The following is a 21,535-nucleotide window of genomic DNA, read 5'->3' on the forward strand; positions in this document are numbered from 1 at the left end:
TGTATTAGAGAAAGACCGTATTGCATTGTAATCCTAAACTGAATAGGTTCTCCAACTCTTCTGATTAGCTTGGGTAACCATGACATGCTGCTAGGTGTCACTCATGGTTTGTGGAGCCGTAAACGTGTATAATCACTAAAAGGAGAATTGAAAGTAAGTTTCAATTCACAATTGATTTGAAAAAGTTCTAATCGCCCACTGCCTCGCTAAAAGGAACCTAATGGATCGTACACCGTGTAAAGTAGAGATTGAAGAAACAAAGGAGATGAGTAAGGACAATTAAATGGTTTAATTGTTTATGGCAAGAATTAATTAATATGTTAATTAATCAAACAAATAAGTTCGTTTTAAACCTTGAGTTAGTTTTGGGCTTTAAAGCCCAAATTGGGCTTCGAATCGTCAAGCCCATTAGCTTAAGTTGTATGACAACTTAAGAAACAAAATTCAAGAAGCCCAAAACAGCCCAAAGGCTTGGGAAAACCGGCCATATAGAGAGGGGTAGTGAACTTGGCTTAATTGCAAGTTTGCCACTCCATTGTGAGGTGGTATAAAGGCAACTTTATAGCCATTTCATCCTTAGGGTTTCTTTTAGAGAAAAGATGAGAACACAAGCTCTATTTTTGTCTCTAAGAGGCCGGCCACCCTAGAGGATTTTAGCTAGCAATCTTACTTCCTTTAGGTCACTTATCTCTTCTTCAAGTCCTACCTTGGTGTGGAGACTTAGCGGTTCTCAACTTTGGGAACTTGGAAAATCTTTTCAACCATCCTCATCCAAGAAATCCATGGAGCTAAGAAGCAAGAATGAAGGCCCTCTCCTTGGGTGATTAGCCTTTGCTTATGCAAAGAAGAATCAACAAAGGTATAAAGTTTCTCAACTCACTTTGTTTTGAGTTGAGTCTTGGTTCACCCTTCTACTAGGCTTTGAATTTCATGGGTAATGTTTTGTTTTTGAGTGCATACAAGCATGATTCCGCCTTTAATTGTTAATTGCATGCCATAGATGTTGCTCAAATGAACATGTTTTTCACCAAATTTCCTTCAATTATCACCAACTAGGTGATCAAAAGTACACCTAGTACTTCAAATTATACATGAGTATTACTCATGTCAATCATACATAAACATTCATGAGCATTACTCATATCAATCATAAATAAACATTCATGAGCATCACTTATGTCAACATTCATGAGCATCACTCATGTCAACATCCATAAGCATCACTCATGTCAATCAACATAAATATTCATGAGCATCACTCATGTCAATCAGTTTCAAAAACTTCATTTATAGAGGCTCTCTAGCTTCAAAAGTTTCATTTACAGAGCTCTACCTTCAAAAGCTTCATTTACAAAAGCTCTAGCTTCAAAAGCTTCATTTACAAAGCTCTAGCTTCAAAGCTTCACTTGCAAAGCTTCACTTGCAAAGCTTCACGTACAAAGCTTTAGTGCAGGGTATACAAATACTGCCTTCGAACAACCGCCACTTCGGCCTATACATGGATTCAATTTGAAGTCTCCAGCCAACATACTCTATTGACCGAAGACTTGGGGGACTACACTATACACCATATATTGGGCCTTAACTAGGCCTCATGAAAAATACTTGGGGGACTTAGCCCATTATTTATGTACTGAGGAGTGAGCCCTTATTTTATAAAAGGGACTCCCTCACTTTCATTAGAAAGCACCCATTATTCATGTATTGAGGAGCGAGCCCTTATTCTATAAAAGGAACTCCCTCACTTTCAACGCCACAAGCTGAGCCAACCAAGGCAACATAAGCCATAAGCCGAGCAGCCTCGCAAGATGTGCTACTTGAGCATCATTTCTCTTTGAGCACTACCTCATATCAAGTATTAGTTCAAGACGACATCTAGTTACTTCGGCCCACACATGGACTGAATTTCAAGTCTCCAACCAAAAGACTCTCTTGACTGAAGACTTAGGGGACTACTGTTTATACCATACTTAGGGCCTCCGTATTTAGATCTCGTATAAATACTCGGGGGACCTAAATGTAATTATGTAATAAAGGAAGGGGCAAATATGTAATAAGTGAGGAGCCCTTATTCTATAAAATGACCCCTCACCCTCACAATTAGGGAGGCCAATTCTTAGGCCTGACTCTCACCCTCTCAAATCCTCACTCTCATTACAGAGGCTCTTTCTCTCCCTCATAGTCCTTTTAGAGAAATACAATATCAATGTGGACGTAACCTAAACATTGGGGTGAACCACGATACATCTTGTGTTATTTAATTTCTTGCAGATCACAGTAGGATTTACTTTGTTCCAAGACCCCTTCGGTTTTGTGCATCAACAACAACGAAAATACAAAAAGGCACAAAGGCCCTCTAACTAGAGAAAGCCACTAATAGAGAAGAGAGAGTTAATTTTAATTTCAATTGTGTCACTCAATGTTAGTAGCTATATAAAGATAACTATAACCCTTTCCCTACTAGGGATTTTCTTTAAAGAAATGAGAGAGCACATCTCTCTCTCTTTCCTTCAAAGAGGCTGGCCCTAGGGGAGAAAGAAGACTAGCATGTTTTTCTCCCTTAGTCACTTATCTTCATTCTCATTCATCCTTTACAAACACTAAAAGAAAATTAAATTCATTAAACTACAAAGAGAAACATTCAAATTTAAATGGAGAAAAGGCGATATACATTTTTTATATGTGTTTGGACCCAAAATTACATCATTGGCCCGTGCAATCAAGGTCGCTGAGTAGACATAGCTCCCAACCGTCGGATCGAAGCGTGAATATAATTTTGTTATTGTTGAAGGATAATATTATGATTTTTATCATAATAATTATCTTTTAATATGATTCATCTTGATTTTTTCTTATACAACGGGATAAATGGGAATCTCATTATCTCCAATGAAAGCAACAACAACAGAGTTCAAATTAACTTTGGTTTGCTGGCAGTGGACGTGTAGATTGATAGGAAATTAGCACGTGGGATTTGACATCACCTAAAGAAAAATAAGGGTCTTGGATAATGATGACATAGGAAACCTAGGTAGGCTAGGCTTTTTGTTCTGCATGGTGATGGATGTTGTTAGATGGGTTTGACATGATAAGGGTATTTTGAAATTTCAAAGTCCTCTTGTCAAAGTCTTTGGGCGTAAGGAGACTAGCGGTATTTTTGCCAAAATATGTCAAAGATAATATCAGTTAGTTTGATATTGTCTTTTGTGGTATATTTGGAAAAGGCTTCTATTTGGATTGGCGATCAAGGAGACTCTGCTATAAATACAAAGCTTTTTCACCAATCAAAGTCCCTCAAATTCAACACACAAACTGCCCTGCGCAAATTCTCGTTCTACGCAAAACCTCTCAATAACCTTGAGATTTTTATTTTCTTTTTTCTCGCCGACACATCTTCAGTTTGGATAAACAGCACTGAAGCCGTAGAATCAGCCGATCGAGGAGCACCTTTAGTTTGGATAAACAACACTGCTTCGAGACCAACTGTTTATTTATCCAAGTCTCAGTCGACAAGGATTTTTGAGTCCTTGTTGGTAGAGGTCATCTCATCAGCCTTTTCGGCGAAGTGAGGTGTTACAGATTACTAGGCTCGGCACATTAAACGCCGAGTTGTTTTATGATTGGATATTCACAAGTAAGTTTTAGAGTTCGGCATTTTGACGGCCGAACCACATTCACCATTAAGACATACATCTCTTTTGAGTACTTGTGTCCGTATAGTTTGGTGCTAGCTCGATGTGCTTATACTCTTAGGAATATAATTACCGTGATCGAACCCGACGCTGACGATCTGTGAACTTCGCAAGACTAATAGCCTTATCTTCAGGCTCTAGAACCCGAAGGCCGAGACGTGTTCCTTCCTCGACCGCGGTTGCAAGATTGAGAAGTCAGCAGTGCGCTCAACGCAACATCAACACATTTTACTCCCCGACTGAGCTCGGCTGACTAGTTGGCACGCCTCGCACATAACCGAAGGCCGTAGTTAGCTTATTAATTATTTGGCTTGCAAGCCACGTAGGTTTGGCTGTTTTTAGGATCAACAATATGTTAAACTTATTATATAACATATAAAAAAATGACTACTTATACTTGAAAAAGATACATATTGTATTGGAATATATAAATTGCAAAAGAACGAAATATAGATTATTAAGTATTAGTACATATTGAAACATGACTAACAAGCATATAATAAGTGTTCATCCAATTATGACCTAAGCAGGTTTAGGCGGGCTCCTAAGCACGTCTAGGGGCCATTTTTTAATTTTCAAATGTTTAGCGATTAATCCGAACGGTGATAAACCGCCTAACGCCTAGGTTGGGTCTAGACAACGTTAAATGAAAACTTTTAGAACAATAAATGAAATTATGAAACACAAAATATAACTATTTTTTTTAACATCATGGGCTAGCTTGGCCCAGAGTTATTTCATTTGTTCGTGTAGCATCTGTCACCCACCCAAAAAAGATAAAAAGGGGGGGGGGGGGTAAATTGCCAAAATGGTCCTTGAGATTTGCATAACTCATCACTTTGGTCCCTGAGATTTCAAATCCATAAAAGTGGTCCCTGAGATTGTCCACCATCCATCATTTTGGTCATTCCGTTAAAAACTCCGTTAAGTGTCCCAGAGCTCTTGGCTGGAAGTTTGGGCAATTTTCAAAGCTTCGCAACTCAATCGTTTCTTAACCAAATTTGACCCATAATATATCAAAATGAAGATAGGAAAGTGTAGAATAAGATTATACCTATTTCAAAGCCCAATGGTTGCTGAAGATGGCCAGAAAATAGCCTCAAAGTTGACTGGTTCGAGTGAAAACTTGAAAACATGCCGGAAAATGGGTAAACTTTAAACATTCATAACTTCTTCAATACTCAACGAAATCAAGTTATTCAAAAGGGTTGCGTATTGAAGAAATTATGAACATTTAAAGTTTACCCAGTTTCCGGCGAGTTTTCAAGTTTTCACTTGGACCAGTCAACTTTGAGGCTATTTTCGGACCAGTAAACTTTGAGGCTATTTTCTGGCAATCTCTGGCAACCATTGGGCTTCAAAATAGGTATAATCGTATTCTACACTTTCCTATCTTCATTTTGATATATTACGGGTCGAATTTGTTTAAGAAACGATTGAGTTAGAAGCTTTGAAAATTACCCAAACTTTTGGCCAAGAGCTCTGGGATATTTAACGGATTTTTTAATGGAATAACCAAAATGATGGATGGTGGACAATCTCAGGGACCACTTTTATGGATTTGGAATCTAAGGGACCAAAGTGATGAGTTATGCAAATCTCAATGACCATTTTGGCAATTTACCCAAAAAGGGGACGAAAGAGTTTTATTAGTAGTCTGATTCCTTGCCACGTACAAAAGAAAAAGAGATCCGCAGCAGCGGGCATTGGCAAAATAATTAGGGCTCGTTTGAATATGCTTTTAAAATGATCGAAAGCGCTTTTAGAGAGAATATTTTTGGGTTTCAAAAGCACTTTAAGTGCTCCAGAAAACACTTTAAGTGCTTTTTCAGGATTTACTAGCATTTTTATTAATGATTATTTTAAAAAATATTTTCACTAAAAACCCTTTTAGTCATTTTAAATGTATATCCAAATAAACTCTTAAACAAACTCGTTTTATTATAAAAAGGGGAAAGCCACAATAATCACTAAACCCTAAAAACAAAATCTAAACCCTAGTTTTTAATCAAACGCTTTTTCTCTGCTAGATTTTCGATTTCACCACCATCGCTACTCTCTCTCCTGTCTCTCTCTCTCTAAGTATAAGTAGTACATTTTCCCGGAATCCAAACAACCCCATTGCGAAATCAGTTCGCCCCCTTCTTGATCCCCCCCCACAAATGGATTCGCGGGAAGTTCCGCAGCAACAGCCGCCTCAGCAGCCGAACATGATGGTGGGCCCATCTTCATATCCCTCCTCCATGCCCACCGCCAACATAAACCCTAATTCGGGCCCCATGATGGGCGGCCCCAACCCGGGACGCTTCCCTTTCAACGTGGTGGCCCAGCAGCAGCAGCAGCAACAGCCCGCTTCAAAACCGCAGATGGATTCTCTGAGCCCCAGCCCCTACGATGGGTCCTTGAGGCCGTGCGGCAGCGGCGGAGCGTTCAACATCGACTCTTCTTCCGCTTCGGCTGCCAAGAAGAAGAGAGGGCGGCCCAGGAAGTACTCGCCTGACGGCAACATTGCCTTGGGATTGACGCCCACGCAGATTCCTTCTTCGGCTTCGGCCGCACCTGGGACCCATGGAGAGTCTAGTGGCACGATGTCTTCGGAGCCCCCAGCCAAGAAGAACCGGGGGAGGCCCCCAGGTTCGGGCAAGAAGCAGTTGGACGCATTGGGTAATTGAGATTCTGAGTTTGAAATTGTTGTAAAGAACGAAAATGGGGTGTGGATTTGTAGTTTACTGATGTACATTGTGCTTATTGGTGTTTGGTTTTGCTGTGTGCAGGAGCTGGCGGAGTTGGATTCACGCCTCATGTTATTATGGTGCAAGCCGGTGAGGTATGTGACTTTGTTGATGTGAAGAGCAAATTGTAGTCAGTGAAGAGTGAGTTATATTAGTTCCTTTGGAGAAATTTGTTATTTTTGGGCTGTTTATATCTCTATATATGGTATCAGGAGATGCATTATTCAAATGTATGTTTACTCATAAATCTAATCTTACTTTAGTCTTTAGTGCAATAAGGGATGACCTTCAATCTCATTTATAGTTGCGCCTTATTGACAAAAAATCATTAATAGTTGTGTGAAGGGGAAGTGAAGTTCTAGTTCATATGAATGGGGGAAATATTGACTTTGAGTGGTATAATGAAATAGCTGTGTAAATATATTGACTGTGTTGTTTGATACTAAAGCTGAAGAGAATATATAATGTAGTTTCTCGATTGTGTAAATACTTGTGTTATTCAGTGCTGTCTGTTTTAATAATTTGGTTTCTGTCTTCGTTTCTTTTGTTTTTGTTGTTTGGAAAATCATGTCATTTCTTCAATTTATGTGGTCGTGATCATGAAAAAATAATTAATTCATAAAAGATTATAGAAGACAGGAATCTGTATATAGCACCAAACGTCATTGTGCTTACATGGAAGTATTAGGAAAGTAGGCTATAAAGTGAGAAAATCTTTCATCTTTTCTTAATAAGGAATGAAAAATATTTAAGTAGTTTGTTGTTAATGGATGTGCCACGTATATCCTGCTTTTTGTTTTAACCAATGAAGATACCACTTGATAGGTTTTTCAGTACGGTTGTTTATGTATGGAATACTTTTATCTTTTGTGAATTTCTTTTGCATGTTGTCATTGGCATATGTCTTAAATATTGACATTTTTGGTACAGTGCTGAAAATACATTTTGTGTTGCTGTCATTGGAAAACAATTAAGAAACAATATTCAAATGTTTTGAAGAACAAATTAGAAAAAAAATATTAAAAATAAGTGTTCCAAATTTCTGTTATAAGAACCATCAAACAATATAAAAATTAATTAATCGCTTTAGGAAGGAGAACAGTGCAAGGGAAGTGCGGACAAAGGAGGTAATGAGAGGGTGGGATGTGTAGAGAGATGAGGAGAGAAATCACAATAAGGAGGGATGAGCACTGAAGCAGTTGAGAGGAGACTGATATACGTAGAGATGTGGTGGAACAACTGGTTCTGTGGTGCTGTAATGGTGGCAGGAAGTAAAGCTAGAGTGTGAGTAAAGGCTGGAAAATTAGCAGGGATATATAATTTGATGAAAATCTGAGGGGATTAAGGCTAATTGGGTGGATTAGTGTGGGAGTAGCCCCATTAGTATTAAGTAATTGACATGAGTATGTGACACCGGGCATTTTCAATATTTTGATAAAGCACAGATCAGTTCTTATGGTTTTATGGATTTACAGATAATTACTTTAATTATTTTAAACTTGGTTCACCCTGCTCGACTGGGCTGTGTTGATTGGCTGCGACCATGATTTGCACATCCCTACAAGTGATGGCTCACTAAACCCACATGCTTAAGTGATATATGTATGCAAAGTGCAATATGTGTCGTGATTGAGGCTGGAGATATTTTGCATGAGTGATATAACATAAGAAGCATAAGCTATGCCACATTTTGTGCACAGAGCCTTCAAACCTTGGTTTCAAGGAATGAATACGTTTTTCCTTTTGTTTCTGTTGTGCCTCCAATGATGTAAATCAGACATAATTGTACCTCAGTTTAACAATGATTTACTGCATGCATTATATCATAATTCAATCTGTAAGTTTAATTATCTTAAGACATATGGCTGTCTCTGCATACAAACAGAATCATTATTCTCACCCAATGGTCATGGTTTTTATGTAAATTTTTAAATTTGTTACTGTTGGATGAATTGATCATTTTATAATTACTCGAATCTCTGGCAAACATTTGGGATAACCTGGATTGTTTGGGTTATTTTTGTTTTGATCTGCAGCATTGGACCATATAAAGGATTATTCTTTTATTTATGTAAATTATATTTGCATCCTTTTTATGCTGATAATTTTTTTTTTATTCTGCGATGCTTTAATCGGCCACAATGGTCACATACTTCACTTGGCATTTCTTTTTATGCACTGGTTTATGGCATTTAAGTCTTCAGGACTATGTTATCATTTTCCAATTTTTAATTCCAATTCGAGTTTTCTGCATAGTACAATAAAGATAATTAATAAATTTGCCCAGTTATGGTATGCATTCTCATTTGTGTGGCCTTATGGTTTTCAGGATATAGCAGCAAAGGTTATGGCCTTTTCACAGCAGGGTCCACGCACAGTTTGCATTCTCTCTGCAAATGGTGCCATCTGCAATGTTACCCTTCGCCAGCCAGCAATGTCTGGTGGTACTGTCACATATGAGGTAACTTTTGATGTTTTTAAAACAGTTATGTTTGAATGGACAATGGAGTTATATATTTTGTTTTATATGTGCTTACTGTGATATTGCAGTATCTAGAGAATAAGAAATGAGTTTGAGAGGACTTGAGATAACAAATACTTTTCTTGTAGAATTATGTTATTACCTTCCTCTTCTTGATTTTGCAGATACTTTTCTTTGTATCCAATAGAAAAGATGTTATCTGTTTAATGTATATGTCATGATCTAAGAAAAAAATGAGTCATTTTGTAGTGTGGACTTGTGGCATCTCAAGCTGAACATCTTCTTTTGTGAGAGTTCATTTTCTGCTATTTTCAGTCTGGAATGCTGTTGTTGCCTTGAAAATGAATCATATTTTTTTTTCTTGTTTCCTCCAAGAATGCTATGTTTTTATTGTTTGGAGGCTATAGGTTGTATCCCCTGTAAGCTTGCACTGTATATCCTCGTTATACAAAAATTGAGGCCAACAGATATAACAGTATCAATTTCTGTTACATCAGTATAATTTGATTTTGGTTTTGTTATTGGATGAAAATGGTTTTCATGGAGGACCTTAGTAGGTCCTATGGTTTTCTAATACCATGATTATGTTAGTCCTTGATGGAATTTCCATGTCATTTAGTATCCATCATAAATAAGTTTCCACTTTTGCTTCCTGTCAGAAGTAATTAACATAAGAGTCCCGTTCTCTTGGTCACCCGCCTTTGGATTTGATATCAGGGGTGCATAATAAATGGATGTGCTTTTAAAATTTTAATTTCAACCCTATCAAATCCAAGGGTGGGTGACCATGCATTGTGACGAAGAGAAGGTTTCCATTTAACATAAACTTAATTGAGTTAGCAAACTCGTGCCATGAGACGTGAGCTCTTACAAGTTGTTTATCTAATGGTGTGTGAGGTAAGAAAAAATAGTAGATTTACCTCTTTATCTGTAACTAGGCAGATCAAACCAATGCCTTTTAGACTAGTTATCCAAAGAATTCAAAGAACTTAGTGAAGAAGGCTTTGGTGTATTTAACATAATACGTTGAAATGAAACAAAGCTTATTTATTGATATCTCTGATAAGTTACAAATATGTACATATACATGAGTCAAAATAAACAAACAAGAGGGAGCCTTCACAAAGGTTGCTTAGGAGAAGTCTCAGTAGTCGGTAGAGCCCCAGAAAGAGAAGGCATCGGAGGGGGATCATTTGGAGCCTCAGTACTGGACAGAACCCTAGAAGGAGGAGGCATCGGAGGTTGATCATTTGGAGCTTCATTACGCGGTACAGCCCTAGAAGATGAAGGCAATAAATGCCTTTGGAACAAACCCACAAACCTCTGATGATCAAGTAAAATCTGACCATCAGATTCCTTCATCTGGTCAAGCTTCCTCTTCATGTTTGTAGCATAGTCATGTGCGAGCCGGTGCAACTGTTTATTCTCATGCTTGAGCCCTCTAATCTCCTGTTTGAGACTCATCACTTCAGCCGCCAATGATTCAACTTGGCGGGTTCGAGCAAATAGGCGTTGGGTCATATTAGACACAGAACCTGCACACTGAACACTGAGAGCCAGAGAATCCTTAACAACCAACTCATCAGACCGTTTGGAAAGTAGTCTGTTATCTTTGGGAGTGAGAAGGTTCCTGGCCACCACCGCAACGGTCATATCATTCTTCATCACGGAATCCCCAACGGTAAGAGGACCAGTAGGGGATAAGAAGGATGTGCGCCATATGTTGTCTGGAGAAGGCGTGGCTGCCTCTTCAACAAGGTTCAAGTCAAAACGACGGTCGGAGGGGCCAGATATTTTCAAAGGTGTTGAAGAGAGAAGAGGTCGGACAAATCAAGATCTTAGAAATGCAAGAAGGGAGCTTCTACTGGTGGAGATTCAAGTGTGCTTTGGAACTTAATGCCAGCCTCTATAAAAATCTGCACTCAACGGAGCTTCAGAAATCGAAGAGGTGTCTGCTCAGAAATCGAAAAGGCGTTTGCTTTCTCAAAAGCTGGGTTGCTCAGAGACCACGAGGATTGATCTCAGAAATCGAAGAGGCGTTTGCTTTCTCAAAAGCTAGGCTGCTCAAAGACCACGAAGGTCGATCTCAAAAATCGAAGAGGCGCTTGCTTTCTCAAAAGCTGGGCTGCTCAGAGACCACGAGGGCCGATCTCAGAAATCGAAGAGGCACTTGCTTTTTCAGCCTTGTCAGCACCTGTCACATGCACTTAGCTTTGCGGAAATTACGGGCATTCTGTCGAAGATTTCTGGTGAAGTAGAAAGCACGTGAATCTTACTGTTCAATCATCCACTTTCCACACGCAACATCAACTTATGGGTACCACAGATAACTTTGCTAAAGATCTCTGACAAAGTTTAGACACGTGAAGCTTGCAGCTTCTATTACATCGCTATGACCAAGAAGGGTAAAAGAATAGCAAAGAAACAGCACTAACAAAGTTTAGACACATAAATTTTGAAGGTCTAGCTACCATATTAGTACCCACAAGGGTAAAGGAACAGGACCACTGCTGGATAATTGGAAAGTCTCTGTGTGTCAACCTCTGTGCTCCGTGGCAAGGTAGACTAGCAAACATGCCCAACCTTTACTCACATTCGAGAAAACATTCCCAACAAGATTGCTTGCTCCAAGATTGAAGAGGCACTGCCTTCCAAATCTCGAGAGCCAGAATCCATCATGATTACTTTCTCAAAAATCGAAGAGACACCACTCTCCGAATCTCGAGAGCCAGACTCCCAGCATGATTGCTTTCTCAAAAATCGAAGAGGCATTGTTCTCCGAATCTCGAGAGCCAGATCCCTGACAGGATTGCTTGTTCGAAAACCAAAGAGGCACCACTTTCTCAACTTCGAGAGCCAGATTTCCTTGGATAAAGCTTGTCTGTAATTTTCACACGCAACATCAGCTTTTCAGATACCACAGACCACTTTTTCAAAGTGCTCTGACAGAGTTAAAACACGTGAAGCTGGCAGCTCCCACTACTGTGCTATGACCAAGCAGGGTAAAGGAATAACATTACTACTTGTTGTTAGGGAGACTCCTATATATGTTGACTTCCATCCTCAACGGACAGGCAGACCTGCAAAAATGCTCAACCCTTCCTCATATTTGATAGGGCACTCCCAACGAAACCTCTCGAAATACTCAGCTTTTTTTTCCCCCGATAATACCTCTGCAAACAAGCTACACCAGAGCAAGAATATCTCATATCATCAGGGTTAAAAGCAAGAGTATCCCATATCATGCTTTTTTCCTGTCTTTTCCTTTGGCCTTGTTCTTACTTGCAAGACAAGGGGAAAGAGAGCAATCAGTCAGCACTTGGAATCAAACTTCCAATCAGGAACTGACTGCCTGGAACTCCTTACCTGATTACTTACCTGGCATTGCTCTCGAGTACTCATCTTCAGCATCTTATGCTTCCAGAGAAGATACCACATCTGCCTGAGGAACAGATAGGGCAAGTGAGAAGGATATAAGCGTAACAGAACACGTACCGATACATCCACTATTTTGTCAACAACAAAAGTATCCCATATCAGCAGGGTCGAACGTACTCTAGATTTGATGGACTTGTTTTGACCCTCAAATTCTTCAGTCGGTCTTAAACTCTGGAGGAAACCAGAAAACCCTCTAGCCCAGTTCAAGAATAAGCCTGTGGAAAGTTACTTCTTCAAAAGCAAAAGTATCTCATATCATCTCCTCCTTTTCTTCTCTTTATCCTTCATGCTGCCTGCAAGATAGGGAGAATGAGAACAATCAGCCGGAACTCGAAATCAAACTTCTGATGTGGGACTGATTGCTTGGAGCTCTGATTGCTTACCTTGTCTGTCACCTCTTCCAGCAGATCTCATAGCTCAGCGACTTGGGGGACTCCTACTACATGGTTTGTATCGCGCTTGACCAAGCCTGAAACTACAAGGAAGCTTCAAATGAAATTGATACATTACCTTGTGCATCTTTACCAGTTAAAGATACCACCCCTGGATGGAGGAAGAGTACTTCCAGAGAAGATGCCACATCTACCTATGAGACAGATAAGGCAAGTGAAGACGATACCACATTTCGGTACTTAGAAGTTTCGTGATTACGAGATCATTCTCCCACAATATTTCCTTATGTCATTTGTACTAAACCATTCACTTGTACTCACTAAAAGAGAGCTTAAACCTATGTACTTGTGTAAACCCTTCACAATTAATGAGAACTCCTATACTCCATGGACGTAGCCAATCTGGGTGAACCACGTACATCTTGTGTTTGCTTTCCTGTCTCTATCCATTTACATACTTATCCACACTAATGACCGAAGCAATCTAGCGAAGATCACAAACTTAATACTTTCTGTTGTACCGAAGTCCTCACTGATTTTGTGCATCAACAATCCTTAAGTCCATACCTTTTTGCGTTGGTAATGGATGAGTTAACAGGACATATTCAAGATGATATTCCTTGGTGTATGCTTTTCGCAAACGATATAGTGTTGATAAATGAAACTCAGGAAGGGATAAATGCGAAGCTTAACCTTTGGAGAGAAGTGTTGGAATCTAAAGGTCTTCGCCTAAGCCGATCAAAGACAGAATATATGGAGTGCAAGTTCAGTGCAAACGGAGGCCAAAATGAGTTAGGGACGAGGATCGGAGATCAGGAAATACCAAAGAGTGACCATTTTCGCTACCTAGGATCTATCTTGCAAAAGAACGGAGAATTAGATGGAGATCTCAACCATAGAATACAAGCTGGATGGATGAAGTGAAAGAGTGTATCCGTCGTGTTGTGTGACCGTCGTAGGCCACTGAAGCTCAAGGGAAAATTTTATAGGACGACAATAAGGCCGGCGATGCTGTATGGCACAGAGTGTTGGGCGGTGAAGCATCAACGCGTACACAAAATGGGTGTAGCAGAGATGAGGATGCTTCATTGGATGTGTGGGCACACGAGAAAAGATAAAATTAGAAATGAGGATATCCGAGGTAAATTAGGAGTAGCCGAAATTGAAGGAAAGATGAGAGAAAATCGGTTACGGTGGTTTGGACATGTGCAAAGAAGACCTACTGACGTTCCGGTTCGAAGATGTGACTACGGAACAGAGGTTCATGGCCGAAAAGGTAGAGGAAGACCTAGGAAAACTTTGGAAGAGATCCTAAGAAAAGACTTAGAGTACTTGGATCTAACGGAGGACATGACACAAAACCAAGCGCAATGGCGTTTTAGGATTCATAGAGCCGACCCCACTTAGTGGGAAAAGGCTTTGTTGTTGTTGTATATATAATTGGAGCAGTTTCTCCCATATATGATTTTCCACAAGCACAATAACTCACGTTCACGCCCACTGCACATACACACGGACCGATACACTGGTAAATGTATACCCTTTCCATTGGATTCACAAATTTGTTTGAGCACTCAATGTTATGGTGTCATGCTATCCATTTCTGGTGTTATTTGTTCGACAATCTCATTAAGCCAGCTGCTTTTTGTTTTTAATAATTGGTTGTTTATTTATTCTTTCTGCTAAATTTTTATTAGCTCTGTATTTCCTTTGCAGGGTCGATATGAGATTATTTCCCTGTCAGGTTCCTACTTGTTTTCTGAAAATAATGGGAATCGCAGCAGAAGTGGTGGTTTGAGTGTATCCTTAGCAGGGTCTGATGGTCAAGTTTTGGGAGGTGGAGTTGCTGGCATGCTAATGGCAGCATCACCAGTACAGGTACCATTCTGCTATTATTTGCTCAGCGTATCTGTTATATGAAATTATGACTGTTCACCTTCTGTGCTTGTAAAGGACATTCAGGGCGAGAACCTTTTCAAGTTAAAAAATATAACCCTGTTATTCGAGCTCAATTTGAATTTTAACTGCAGGTGATTGTGGGTAGTTTCATTGCCGACGGGAAGAAATCCAACCCCAACTTGGTAAAGTCGGGAACTTCCTCTCCCCCAGCATCACAAATGTTGAACTTTGGTGCGCCAATGACAGCAGCCAGCCCGTCCTCTCAAGGAGGAGGGTCAAGCGAGTCGTCTGACGAGAATGGCAGCAGTCCTCTCAACAACAGCAACAGGGGACCTGTGCTCTACAGTAATGCAAATCAACCCATTCATAATATGCAGATGTATCAATTATGGGGTCAAGCTCAACAATGAAGAAGACGATGATACTTCCTAGCCGGTTACAAGTACAGTAACCGCATTTGACTGATTGCGTTCTTATTTCAAATGCCGATTGAAATCCTCCATTGTCCGATCCGAAGCAACTCCGAGTCTGGGGGGCTTATTTAGTTCTAGATTATTGAGTTTTTTGTTTTATGGTAGTTAACATTTTTTTCTTCGTCTCTCTCCCTCTCTCTCTACGTATGATTGAAACATGGCTATTGCTTATTGCTGAGAATACGCCGCCTGTTCTTTACTTTCTCGTGAGTTGAAAATTGCGTTTAAAATTTTTTTTTTACCTTATATTTTTTTGTGTTACGGGTATCAAATTTCATTGGTTCCAAACTTGCGTGAAATCTTATTACAGCTTTTCCGGTCGTCTCGTGTCATGGAATCTGCCTTGCTCCCTATTGTATTTTCTTCTGCTTACAGCAACTCGGGCCTGTTTTTGACTCTCAAAGTCACCTGGGCTATGTTCGCGAGGAATTTTTAGGATTTGTTTGGTATCTATTTAGAAGTTTTAATCATTTTTTTAAGAACATTTCTTGAAAACAATTTTTTTAAGACTCAAAAACTTATTTGGTTTTGAGTTTTAAAATTATTTTTAAATCATAAAATTTATACTGGACATTACTTTAGTCTAAAGAAAGGAAAGGTTTGGAATTGGCACTGTAGAAATGATAGTGGTTAATTTCAGATTAATTACAACCATACCATTGGTGTTTCCATTGTTTTTGGGCCAGCAGCCAGGCCCTCAGCCAGGCCCAAATGTGTCGGCTTCAGCTGCGAAGCCCGGCCCTCAGTAAGGCCCAAAAATTTTTAATTACGTTTTTGCCCATCACAGATTACAATCTAATGGTGGGCATGGTTTATTATGAAGGGCAATTTTGTGCTCCGATTTGGGCGAGATGGGGGGTCAGCGACTCAGCTATCATTTGGTCCTGTTCGATTAGGGTTTCGGGGAGGGCCTGAGAGAGAGAGAGAGAGAGAGAGAGAGAGAGAGAGAGAGAGAGAGAGAGAGAGAAAGATAGAGGCACAGAGACAGATACAGAGGGAGAGATGGCGATGGAAGGAGAGCGAGCGGGAGGGGTAGGGGTCTCGGCACTGTTGATGCAGATGGGATGGTGGGTATGGTCAGAGAAGACCATATGGGTCGTCGGGATTTTAGGGAGACGGGGTAGGGGACATCGACAAACCCTACTGAGGGTGGGGTGTGCAGGATCTTGCGCTGCATGCCCGAAATCCAAAGATAAGTTTCTTTTTAAAATTGTATTCTTAAATGTTGCCGTGGATTTTCTGATTGTTTAGTATGTTAGGTCCGGTTTTGGGGGATTTTGGATTTTCTAGAGAGAGACGGATAGGGGGATGCATTTTTTGGGATTAATTAATGGGTTAGTGCACAGGGTTAGTGAGGAGAGAGTCACAGAGGGGTATATGGCAGGGTATGAGTTTTCGGTTTTTCCTTCTGATTTAATAGGTTATGCACTGTTTCAAACTAATTGTTTATTGTTTTGTTTTCCTTTTGCTTTATTAGAACCATAATTCGATTTTTGGGCTTCACTTTGCTCATTTCTGTGCTTCTTCAAAATTTTCTGGTGTTTGCTTCTCATTCCTCTGTTGGTTGATCTTTTTTTTCCCATCTCTTGGTTCCTTATGTATTCCTTGGTTCTGTCTAATTTTTGGTTGTGGACTGATGCTTGCAGGTGAACTATGTGCACGGTTTTTTGGACGAGTTAGGAAGATCCACATGAATTGGTTGGCTGCTTTGTCTTTCTGTTGGATTTTAATGTTTATGTTCTGCTGCTCATAGGATTTTAAAATTCTAAATCTGTTTTATAAATGTGCTTAAAGATTGAACGTGTTCTTGAGTATTAGGCATGTTGTTTGGATTGAATAGGATTCCACAGTGTAAACCCAGAAACTTATGGTAAGAAAATTCTTTTTTTTTTTTGGGTCTCTTATCTGGGGTTGATTCCTTTGTTATGAAAAAAGGAGTCGCTGTCAGAACAACAAGGATAGAGGGGTAGTGGGTGAAGGGTGAAGGGTGAAGGGAAAAGGGTAGGGAAGATGATGCACATGGAGTGTTGGGTCGTCACTTTTATTAAACAATAACAATGCATAAAAATGCATAATTCATTGCAAGAGGAGACAAGTAGGCTTAACACTAGACTAAAAGCCAGAGCGCCAGGCAATCCAAATCAAATACAAATACACAATCCAATGCAATACAATACAATCTGCTTTGCCTGGTTATAGGCGACAAAGACTGAGACCCACCTGAACAATCTCTGTCATTATTCATTAGTACGACATTAGAATGGATTTAGAACCTGAACAATCTCTGTCTTCAGAGGAGCAAATTATTGTTTTTCAGTTTGATTTATAGTTTTGTTTAACTAGGAATGTAGTGAAAATTAAAATGAACAGAAAAGGGTTAGTGAGAAAATGACAAGTTTTCTTTTTGTTTATTACAAAATTAGTAAGTTGAAATTTGTGAGAGTATATTGCTTCTTGGAGCAGGTATTGTTTCGAGAGTGTGAATCCCATGTCGGGAATTGAAGTGTTATGTAAATAGTTTGAATGATCTTGGGCATTTCCACCCGTTGCCAATTGTTTTCGGGTTGGATGCTAGAATTGTAATAGAATAAAAGGTATTGTTGTTTTTTTATTATCTTTCATTGATTGAGTGGGGAATATAATTTTTATACAAATTGCTTCCTGATGGTGTTTATGACTGGTTTCTGTATTTACTTTTAATGCTTAGTATATTAATGGCATTACGTACTTCCTAAGTTTTCATGGTCATATGTTTCTATGGTTCTGTATGTATGTGTGTGATCTTCATCCCGACTTTGAATGCATAAACTAGCTGGATGAAGAGGTTTTGTTGTTATTGCCTTGCCCAAAACAAGGATTTCGTTGAGGGCTAAATAGATTTCTTTTAACTGGGTTCTTATGTCATTGGGGAAGGTTAGAGTTCTTTATCCTTTTTCGTATTTCAGTCAATTGATGTATCTTTCGACATCTGTGCTAAGTACTTCATGAAAATGGATTTATGTTGTCTAAATAGTTGTGTTTCAGTTGCCTTTTGTGAGCCTCTTCCTTCCTGTCTGATATATAGGACATTAGTTGGTTGCTTTATGTTTGTATATTCTCGCGTTTTCCAATTACAGTGTTGAACTCAGTGAAATGCTATTATGAATTGGAGTGGTTCCTATTGTCTTTGAGTGATTCTTATCACAACAATCAGGGAGAAAATCCCTCTCTTTTTTTTTACTCTAGGTCTAGGATTATCCAAATGATGCAGCACTAAACAAGAGTTAGGACTTCAACTCAGTATCGCAAAAACTTACTACCAATAGAAAGTTTGTAAGCACTTATATTCCGACTCAGATCCTTACCGAATTTTTTTTGAAAGTTGAAACGATATAGCACTAGGCCCAAGGTTGAGACCAAGTTAGATTTTATTTTATTTTATGCCTTTCCTAGCTTTGAATATTTCTTAAGAACCAGAATGTAGTTTTCGATTTTAGAATATTCTCATTTAGCTTGCTGAAAATATTTAGGGAACTAAGTTTATATATCTCTGTGATGCGGAGCTGATCAAATTTTATGACTAATTAAATTATTGTTTGCTTGCAAAGATGTCATTAACTTTCAATTGGCTTTTGCAATACGTTTGGGACCAAGCTGAATTTGATATCATTAAGCTCAAGACAATAATATGCTTATACCTATGATTATAGATGCGGATGCGGTAACAGTGGTCAGAAATCGAGTTTGAATTGTCCTCTATATTCAAGAATACGAGTATGAATCATCCTCTATATTTGCTTCATTTTCAGCTTAATGTTTATCTTAGTCTTTGCTTATTTATATGATGAAAACATAATCTATAGTTATATTTTCGCTCCCGCAAAGTGTATGCTAAAATTATATTGATATAGACCGATGTTCATGATACGAGGAATACATGCATGTAGAGTTTCTATTGGCATGAAGTTTTGAAGATAACAAATTGCGTGAGAAATAAGGGTTGGCACAGATGGGTAGGGCATTGGTTTTTGAGATCTTGGACAAACCAGCCACAAGTTGTTTCATAGGAATATGCAGTGCAATTTGTTTCTACATACAGAAGAAAAACATTGGCTATTTACATGTGGGCTTGAGTTATGAAACTGCAGTTGCAGGGCACCATTGGAGGATTATAACTTCAGCTTTCTCTCATATAAGCATGAAGGCCGTGTCGAAGCTGGTAAATACAGATTCCTCAGTGCATCAGGTAACTTCTACACTGTTTTCCCAAAATTAGATCGTTTCTAATTCTGATCTGTGTTCTTCAATCATGTTGGCTTCGTCTGTTTTTAATTGTTGGGGCAGGTTCTTGACTATTTTCAGCACTTCAGAGGCTGGTTCGACATTCCGTTGTTTGTGAGGTCGCCACGAAGAAGCCTGACTCTGCTGTGAAGAGAGCTTGGCAGGCCGAAAAGAGGAGGATTTACAACAAATCCCAGAAATCTGAAATCAAAACCCGGATGAAGAAGGTACTTCTCTTTTGGGCAAGTTCATTTGATTTTAACTGAGGGTTTTGCTTCTTTTGGCATGCATTGTATATAAAATAAGTTTATTCTGACTGTTGTCTTAGGTAAGGGGAATAGCAGTCTTGAGTAGATTGCTGAAAAGTAACCCACTGCTAGCTTTCCTTTTTGTAAATTAGTTTGTGAGACTATCAGTTAAAAACTCATTTCAAAAAAGAGAGATTTTCTGCTTTACATATTTTCTTTGAATATGCATGTTGGATATGGTGTGCATTGTCTTACTGTATATTGGTGTAGGTCATGATGTCATTCCACGAGTGTGGAGGCGATGTCGGGGATGATGTACATATCCCACTTTCTCACCGGGTGACAGAAATTGGCCAAAAGAATCCTGATATATATTTTACTAATAAAGAAGGGAAACGCAACACTGAACGTCTCACTTGGGGAATTGATAAAGAGCGGGTTTTAAGAGGCCACACTGCTGTTGATGTATAGTATTCTAGAATTACTTAGTTATGCTGGTCGTTTATTTATATGGATTGCCATAGCTCCTTTCCTATATTTGTCTTCGTGTACATGTTCCACTCATGTTTTAAAAGAAACTATTGCTAAACCTATTCCAACTTATATGTTCTATATTTCTAAGAATTTTCCTTTCCTATGATCTAAGAATCAGACCTTATGCATTCTTACTGTTTAATGCTGAGAGTTTCTATTTTGTTTTATTATAATGGAACCAATGCTTGTTTACTTCGACTACTTGAGGAGCTTCAGAGTTGAATTTGATGAGTTTTTTGAGGAAGGAATAATATCAGAAATTGAAGTTGGATTAGGTCCGTGTGGAGAGCTACGGTATCCTTCTTATCCTGAACAACATGGTTGGAAATATCCTGGTATTGGTGAATTCCAGGTACCTAAATAAATGGTGATCCCTCCTTTCATTAGTGGCATGCATAATAGCTAGGGACTGACGGTTATTTCTAAATATTAAGTTAATAGCCCTTCATTCATCTGTGGTTATATTTTATTACGGAAATCTACTGGTTTATATTATTTGTAGCAGTCCCACAAGATCTGCTTGCAGTCAAATATTAGTATTGATTTTTCTTTTCTTTTATGCCATAATGTGTGGTATAAATTCATTCTGGATTGGTTTGTATTGAAAGTTTGTAACTTTGATTTTTGTGTTTTAGGGTTTACTCATGTGTATTATGACTTAATAAATGGCCACTGTGCAGACGCAAGTGTGCTTAAGTGTGTGATTAACTGTTTTTTATATGCTTTGTGTTCTTAGGATTGGCATGTTTAGTTGTTTTGTTTGGGGTTCTTGGGGTCAATCACTTTCATTGTTATTAGAATCGGGGGGTTTATTTCATTGGAGAAAAAGAATACATGTGACTGTTTGCCTAGGTGTATATACAAATTTACAAATACATGAATTTTTTTATTGAATGTAAGAAAGCGGTGTTATTTGATTGAATAATGAACCCCTAACCATAGGTTATCCTGTATTTTTCTTATCAATATTGTTCTCATGGCTTTATGTATTCTTGATATTATAGTGAAAATTTGAAGATATTGGATTGGGGGGAGGATGGTATTGCCACAGCAGCTGAAGCTGCTGCTCTTTGGGCGTCGTTTCAGCAAGAGGTTGCTGTTTGGCATAAGCTTGACCACCCAAATATTCCAAAGGTATAATTAATATATATTGGTTCTTCATCTCAGTATGCATAAAGTCACAATAGCTTCAGATGAAAACTTTGATACCGTTTGTTGTCCTAACAATATTTTGGTTATCAGCACTGCTAGGACATGCAATTGCATTTTAATTGTTCTTGATGCAATAAAGCCAATAACTCACAAGCGTCTAATTGAAAAAGAGCTCGAGGGATTTGGCATAAGGTCAGTCAGCTATAGCTTTATTTCTGGTCTGTAATTTGTAT

The 21,535-nt window shown here is 38.9% G+C and overlaps 3 protein-coding genes across 3 annotated transcripts in view; all 3 read left to right on the forward strand.

Annotated features, from left to right (window-relative positions):
• Positions 1-4,603: 4,603 nt before the first annotated feature.
• Positions 4,604-21,535, forward strand: part of LOC126606676 (AAA-ATPase At2g46620-like) — an 81,958-nt gene continuing 65,026 nt past the window's right edge. The window contains exon 1 of the mRNA XM_050274050.1: positions 4,604-4,620. The gene's annotated coding sequence lies outside the window, so the exon portion shown is untranslated. The remainder of the gene's footprint in view (positions 4,621-21,535) is intronic.
• Positions 5,655-15,338, forward strand: LOC126606672 (AT-hook motif nuclear-localized protein 8-like). Its single transcript, XM_050274047.1, has 5 exons — positions 5,655-6,356; positions 6,467-6,519; positions 8,754-8,885; positions 14,453-14,614; positions 14,767-15,338. The coding sequence occupies exons 1-5, from the start codon at positions 5,855-5,857 to the stop codon at positions 15,043-15,045; spliced, it is 1,128 nt and encodes a 375-aa protein (XP_050130004.1). The 5' UTR covers positions 5,655-5,854; the 3' UTR covers positions 15,046-15,338.
• Positions 19,097-20,253, forward strand: LOC126609319 (uncharacterized). Its single transcript, XM_050277261.1, has 3 exons — positions 19,097-19,333; positions 19,446-19,595; positions 19,887-20,253. Exons 1-3 carry the CDS (start codon positions 19,097-19,099, stop codon positions 20,085-20,087), a joined length of 588 nt encoding a protein of 195 aa, XP_050133218.1. The 3' UTR covers positions 20,088-20,253.

The sequence above is a fragment of the Malus sylvestris genome, chromosome 16, assembly GCF_916048215.2.
Source record: "Malus sylvestris chromosome 16, drMalSylv7.2, whole genome shotgun sequence".
Taxonomy (NCBI): Eukaryota; Viridiplantae; Streptophyta; class Magnoliopsida; order Rosales; family Rosaceae; genus Malus; species Malus sylvestris.